General features: G+C 32.5%; 1 protein-coding gene across 1 annotated transcript; it reads left to right on the top strand.

Moving 5' to 3' along the window:
• Positions 1-502: 502 nt before the first annotated feature.
• On the top strand, positions 503-7,853 carry LOC130648949 (charged multivesicular body protein 6-A-like). Its single transcript, XM_057455096.1, has 10 exons — positions 503-604; positions 4,473-4,600; positions 4,724-4,768; positions 5,259-5,323; positions 6,048-6,135; positions 6,225-6,311; positions 6,516-6,581; positions 6,733-6,813; positions 7,042-7,123; positions 7,516-7,853. The coding sequence occupies exons 2-10, from the start codon at positions 4,517-4,519 to the stop codon at positions 7,554-7,556; spliced, it is 639 nt and encodes a 212-aa protein (XP_057311079.1). The 5' UTR covers positions 503-604; positions 4,473-4,516; the 3' UTR covers positions 7,557-7,853.

Genomic DNA, 7,853 nt, shown 5'->3' with positions numbered 1-7,853 from the left:
TACTTTTATGTTCACAGGACTAGCATTGATAACAGTAGTAAATTTTATATAAAATTTTACGTAGCTGACGCTTTGCATCCTGTTTAAATATTCTGATAATAATAAATACTTTCTAAAATTCTTCTAAATGCTTTAAAATAAAATATATTCGAATTAAATTCGCCAACATGTAAAAAAGTCTCACTTTCAATGTGGTGTTATAAGAAACAACAACAATGATTAGCTCATTCTGAAAATATATTTCGGGTTATGAGAGTAGTATCATCCGAAAAATATTTTCGATCGGAAGAACATATTAATGATACACTCTTCCAATTCCATTTTTATTTTATTTTTTTATTAATTTACTATTTTTTGCTTATTTATTTAATTTTTTTATGGTTAAGGCTTCTCACATAATGCGTTCGCCATGATCCAGACTCGTGTTATCCGTTGCCCCAAAATTGACCGAGGTTTTGAAATCGAGAATAGACAATACGGTCAACTCCCATCAAAACAGGTCGTGTGTAGAATACGGGTCAGAACACGCCATTATGTAATCCAAAAATGGTAGCTAGGAGCAGTGCACTGAAAGAAAATCCAATAGTAACAAAAGTTCTTCTTGGTAAACTTTGAATCTTATATAAATTAAATGTAACCTGTGGACTTACAAATGTTTTGATCTCTTGCTTTATCCATACTAAAAAACAACAAAAAAACAGGGGACCGAATTAACTTTTTTGTTGTTGTTAGGCCATCCAAAGGAAGTCGTACCTCAGTTTACCGTCGGCCGCCCGCATGTATATTTACCACCGCATAAAAAATTTCATTATTTAAAAAAAAAAAATTATTGTTTTTACTTTCCCTCCAGAGAATGAAAATATAAAGTAATGATGTCTTTCACATCTTTATCTTATCTTTCACGGCAACAAAAAACTCAATCACAATGTTACTCTAAAACTTAATAATTGTGCATTCACTCAAAGTGATTGTATTAAATACCTTGGCGTTTATGTTGATGAACATTTAAACTGGAAACAACATATCTCAGTACTGTCTAAAAAAATTAGTCGAAGCATAGGTCTAATGTCTAAGACCATTTGTGAACATAAATGTGCTTAAAAATGTTTATAATAGTCTAATTTATTCTCGAATTGTTTATGGCATTCAAGTCTGGGGGTCAGCTTGTGATTCTGTCCTTAGACAAACTATCCCATCACACCTGGGCCATAACCTCCAACTAATCCGCTCTTTAAAGAACTGCGCATTTTGAAAGTTAAAGATGTATTCAAACTGCATTTTGCTAATTTTATCTACCGTACTATATCACAAGAAACACCTATTAACTTTCTAGAATGGTTTACATTAACTCATTTTATTCACAACTACAACACACGCAGTAATAGATTGATTAATAGGAAAAATATTTTTGATTTAGGTACTGTTTCAGACCTACTTACACTTCATCATGGTCTAACCTTGTAAACTATGGTGGCAATATGTTTAGGGTTACTGGTCCAGTTCTCTGGAACAGTCTTCCTGTTCAAATTCGAAACTCACAATCTTTTAATGTATTTAAAATTAATCTTAAGAACTATTTTCTTGAACAATACATTTAAACTAGTACGGGTATATCAACCTCAGCTATTTGTCTTCTTTTTCTTCTTCACACTCTTCTTCTTCTTCTTCTTTTTTTTTAGGACGGTATTGAAGTTTGTACAATTTTTTTCTTTGCATGCAACCCAGAGCTAGTTCAGAGATTTTACAGGGTCCTACTCGCATCTTTTAACTGGCCTCGGGCTGTTTTGAGAGGTCCCCTGCTGGTTGTGATAGTTTATTAATACTTCCTTGTATTTATTCAGCTTATTTTTTGTAAACTTTCATTCCCAGAAAAGATTATCTGTATCTGTATCTGACTCAAAGGAATGTTAATAAACCCCTCTGATATGCTTCGCACATCACCCACCACCCACACCACCATCATCACTAGGATTTCCAACAACAACTCGAATCACTGTGCATGTCGCCATGCTTTTATTTGCTGACCCTCTGATTTTAAGACGCCAGCCACATTCTTTAACCCTGCGCATGAAAAAATTATTGAACCAGTTATAGTAAAACATTAATAAAATAAATAAATGAAAAAAATAATTAAATATTCAATATACATAAATGATGAACATATTCATCACAGTTCACAAAGAAAGAAATAAAATATACGCAATGTATCCTATTTCAAAAAAGCTATTGCGTAATTTCGATTGATGTCACAATCAATTGAAAGTGTTCTTTTTTTAATGTTTTCAAATGTAATAATGTAATGTGTTAATTAATATTTTGAAGGGTAATGCGTGCCATACAAAGTCGTATGATCAAGCCTTGCCCCATTTGGATATGTGTCCCAGTCTCCAGAGGTTGTCTTTCAAGCTAGCTAGGCGGAGGAGCAAATTAATGAATAATGAAAAATTTCCTGCATGGTACACCTGAGGAACAGACGACGGTAAACTGAGGTACAAATTCCTTCGGTGTTAGCTAGCTAGCTAGAAAGTAATATATATACATATATATAGAAAGTAATATACACCCAGTGGGGACAAGAACGTTTTTTTTAACGTTCAAAAGACGTCATTTTGATCGTTCAATTAACGGTCAAATAACGTACCGTTTGCAAATTCAATAACCACATTTTTCAGGGCGTTCAAACAACGTTCCGTTTGTAACGTTTAAGTTACCTTATATGGTGATTTAAGAACGTTTAAACAACGTCATTAAGTGAATTTCACAGGAAAGGAAGTAAAAAAAACAGAATGTAAATATAAATTTATTAAAATTAAAATCGGTGAAATACAAACGACGTTAATCATTATCGAACACATAAAAATTATCAGTATTACTTAAATATTAATAAATTGTAATAAATAATAATTTTTTTTTCTCCTTTGAGGTTTCTATCACGTGTTGCTTTTTTATCCACCTTCTCCACATTGGTCTGGTAAGGACGAAAACTAGAATAAAATGAGGAAACAATTTGTATGGCAGGCAAAACATGCAGGTGATTACAAGACTGACACGAAAGCCAAGTGATCAGAATTTCAAGAAAAAACTCACTTTGTACGACAGGCTAAAGATATTGCATCAATAATACCCATAATTGCAATTGAGATATAGTGAGAGGCATAGCAGATTTTATCTGTTGTTAAGGGGGTCACTTGCATATCGATTTTTCATATTTTAGTGTTAATTTACACTAAGAAATTGATACATCCATCCACCACCTCTCAATTCTTGTGGCCAGAATGTTCTTCTCCATTGCTCTCCCGTGGGGGTATTAGTGGACTTTTCACAGTCAAACCTTCACAGTAGAAATCTTAAACAGAATTTACAAGCAAAACGGTGTTAAGATTTCGCAAAATGGCAAAGATTAAGAGATATATATATCTAAAACATATTAAAAATTTGACTAATTCCAGTATTCTTGGATCCGGGTTAACATGCTTGAAATTTTCTGATCATTTTCAACAAAAATGACCAACATATTTAAATTCATCACCAAAATTTATGGAAACATGCAAATTTTCAAGTTTATACTCTTAGCTTAGATATTATTGTCAAACTCTTATAGAATTTAAAAACTTTAAATTACAATAAATCCTGTTCTAATAATTTTTTGGTATTCTAAATTTCCTATATATGTTATATAAATTTTTGCTGATGAATCCAAATATGCCCCTAATTTTTAGGTTAACCTGGATCCAAGAATTGTATTTATGACACCACAAAAACATTGTGATTACAGCATTTGTCTATCATTTTATAAATCTGGCCTGTGATTGGTTCGACTAGTATTATGTTCGCGAACCTGACCGCAAGAATTATATATGTTATTTGTTTACTCTTCAGTGGTAAGCTCTCTGGCTCTGGCATTTGCGTAGCAGGAAAAAAGATGGTAGGATTTCGTGAAGTGAGGTCTTTTCCTGTCAGTTTCTTGTCATTGAAACATTGTTTGAGATTTAAACTATTATTGAGTGTAGATTCCTCTTTCTGGCTTGTTTGAATTCATTTAAAGTCCTTATAAATACACTCGTGTAAGAAACGGGCTGGAAATAACTTAAAAAATGTTAGCCTGAAATATTTACTTCTTTCAAAAAAAGTTCAGGGAAAGCAAAAGCAGAAATGCCTGTGTCAATAACTCCATTTAATAACAGCATTTTTACAATTTCCCTGTCAATTTCCACTAATAAGCTATTTGTGAAAGTTAATTCTCATGAAATATAAATTCTGTTCAAAATTACCCTTAAAAGCCCTAACAAAAGTAACCTTTTTTTGCTCCTTCTCTTTATTTTTCTTCACTAAATTTAATGTATATACTTTCTACCAAATTTTCTTCCTGCAGAAATTTCTTATCTTAGAGTAAACAACTTTCAACTTTGCACAAATTACTTACCTAAAGTAGAAATACAAAGTCGCCTATATTTGTTTTTATTTTTATTTAGATAACTTAGAGTGTCATGCCACACTAAGTAACTAAGTATAGAATATGGGAGGTTTGTTTTCTAAAAAAAAGGCTGATCATCCAAAGCAACAACCAAACAGGATAACAGAACAAGATAAAGCTGTACTGGTAACCAAGTTTTTGTACCACATTTAATAAAAAAAGAAGCATGTTGTTTCACTCAATGGTAACAAAGTTATGTCAGACTGCTTTCCCAGCACACATGTACTTTCATTTTTTTTTGTTTTTTAGTCACTAAAGCAACAAAGAGATAAGTTGAAACAATACCAAAAAAAGGTAATTTTTTTCATAGAGCAGTAAATTCAATTTAAAAGAAACTTAAAATGTATCGACTCTCCACAAATGTTATAGTGTCAGCTTTGTCTTCACCTGTTTATGAATTATTCATAGTTTTTAAAATCGAGCATGTCAGAATAAACAACAAAACAATATATAAATATAAAATGATGGCCACATGTTTGGCCACCTGGTACCAAGTGATTTACGTGTATTCCCTGCATTAGGCTCTAAAAAGCCATAATAAAGCCTTAAGAGGCCTGTGCACATAGTTAGGGATGGTCTAATAGCCTGGCGCTAAGGGAAAACGACTTGGGACGTTGTAGTCCATTAGGAATTAGAGGACTAGACTAATGGCTACCTTTCTGGGTGCATGCAACGACGTGATTTAAGTGTAGGACCTTTATTAGGTTGCAAAATGCTACATTCCAGCTATTGGAAGTCTTCAGTAGTATAAATAATTATAGAGTTCAAAAACTTTTTATTTCAGATAAATCTTAACCTTGAAAAGGAACGACAGGTTGCTAAAAGTTTGCTAAAGGATGGCAAGAAAGAGTACGTACTTTTGAAATAATGTAATTACACTTGTCCATTTATGAAGTATCATGTTTATTTAGTTACGATTCAGAAATTCAATTCAGAAAACAGTAATGGACAAAATAATATTCTCTCAACTACTAAAGTTGTTGCACTGTTATTTTGTTTTAAATTAATTATATAATGCATAATACTATACCCAGGAGATGTTTAAGGATTTATATGACCTGAAGAAGGTAATCTACCTACAAGGCTTGGTTGATGGCAGTTATTGGCAGAAATAAAAGCTTGTCTTTGTGGGTTCGAACCATCAACATAGCTTAAGAGAAACGGCATTTGCAAATTTGTTATCAGGGAGCTAATTTAATGGTCGTTGATTTAAAAACAGCTTGGTCTGTGTTTTCACTTTCGCCAATACATATCAACTTCACCATTGAAGTTTGTATAATGTATATAGGCCGGGTACTGTGTTCTGCTACTGTTGTTTTACTACGTACTACTGCACTGATAAAGGAAAATAAGAGCTCTTTGGTCATAAATAAGTTCAGAGATTGGTTTAGTTATACGTTTATATTTATCTCTTTAAAGCCTTGTGTAACCCCTCAGTCAAGAAGTCATTAAAACGTGCATTATAATAGACTCCTTCTATAAAGTTAAAATAATTATTACTATTCTATCCTATATTTGTTATATTTTGTCCCTTGGAATGTTTATGTTACGTAACAGTTGTTGTTTTTTGTAGAAAAGCAAAGCTTCTGCTTAAGAAGAAACACTATCAAGAGAATCTTCTGAAGAAAACAGATGATTCATTGGAAGCTATTGATAAATTGGTACTTTCGCATATGTTACAGAATCTGTTGAATCTCTGTTTATTTTTTAATGCTTTACTTAGTTCTGTTCTAAACACTTTTTTAACTAGATTCACGAGGTCGAATTCGCACAAGTCGAAATGAAAGTTGTCGAAGGCCTAAAACAAGGTAACGAAGCACTGAAGAAACTGCACGAGGTAAACACTAGAAGGTTTTCTTTCATTTCTTTGACGCCAATCATACTTTTTTTACATTCAAATATTCCCCCCCCCCCCTCCATATCCCTCCATTGTAACTCCTCATTCACTCTGCGTCTCGCAGTTCCATACGTGACGACAAAGCACCCGCCCCACATAAATGTCAAAATAGTTTTTCTACCCAAAAAATGATTTACTGTGTAGGTGATGACATTGGAAGATGTTGAGAAAATAATGGACGACACAAAAGAAGCTGTTGAGTACCAAAACGTAAGCAAGAGACGCATAATTTTTATTGAAACAAAATTGTATATTCTAGTGACAAGCGGAATGTGTTTCGATATATGTTTATTTTTTATTTTTATGTTTGTTTGTTTGTTTGCTTTATTGTTGTTATTGTCGTTTTTTTGTTTGTTTTTAGGAAATCGATGCGTTGATAGGTGGCGGTTTAACAGACGAAGATGAAGAAGATATTCTAGCTGAACTGGAAGAGTTGACGAAGGTTTGTATGATAAAAAAACACGCAAGCATTTTTGCCAATGAAAAACTTCTTTTTGATGGGTTTAACAACAATACAACTTGACTGTTTTGTTGACCGTATACCTGCAATTTCAAAATAAAGCCATCATTCTTTGTATGACAAAGAAATGAAGATAAATAAATTGTTTTTCAAATCAAATTTTACATCTTCAACAGTTTTGTTAAAGCCTTATATCTATGTTGTTTTAAGGATGTGGAGTTACCATCCGTTCCGGAGCATGAATTAACGAACGTTGACGACCAACTTCCAGACGTACCAGTGCAAGAACCAGGTAATTTGCAAACGGTAGCTACGTGTAACCTAAGCGTTTATATAACAATGCCAAATTTAAACTATCGCTCCAAAAGTTACGAAAATTTTAAACAATTATTAAATAATTTGTTTGGGTCAATTAAGTGATAAATAATGGTGTAAATGAAATTAAAACAGTTTGCGTAATAATCTTACCCAAGTACGCAATGAATAGTGGGGGGATTTTTCTCTAAGTAGCTAAACTATGTATTAAAACGCAACCTACAAGAAGCCCGTCTACGTTTGTCTGCCACTTATTCATGTGCAGTCACTGAACTGTATTGTCTTTCGCTGAGATTGCAAGAAATATGATAAAGTTAGTCAATTTTTTTATATGCTATAATTCTGTTGTTGTTTTTTTTTTAAATTTAGTTAAAAAAGCAGTGAAAAGAGAAGCTGTTGCAGCGACCTAATTTTCTTGGAATAACGTTACAATTGGTTGGGCAAGTCTTCGTCATAAATGCGCTTCAATTACTGCTTGTAGAATATAGTGAAATGTAGTGTTTTTAAACGCTTTTATGAAGGTGAACTGTCGGAAAAGCTCTTTGATAACAATATAGCTTCCATATTTACAAAAGTTTCGTGAAATTGAATTGGCTTTGTTACATTGTAAATGCAGTAATTTAACAACTTGTTTATTTTGGTATACTTAGCTTTTTCAATGAAATTCTGTATATATATTCAATTAAATATTTTTTTTAGTTTCATAA

This window comes from Hydractinia symbiolongicarpus, chromosome 7 (assembly GCF_029227915.1).
Source record: "Hydractinia symbiolongicarpus strain clone_291-10 chromosome 7, HSymV2.1, whole genome shotgun sequence".
NCBI lineage: Eukaryota > Metazoa > Cnidaria > Hydrozoa > Anthoathecata > Hydractiniidae > Hydractinia > Hydractinia symbiolongicarpus.
The sequence above is the reverse complement of the archived record's forward strand: the minus strand, read 5'-3'. Positions and strand labels throughout refer to the sequence as shown.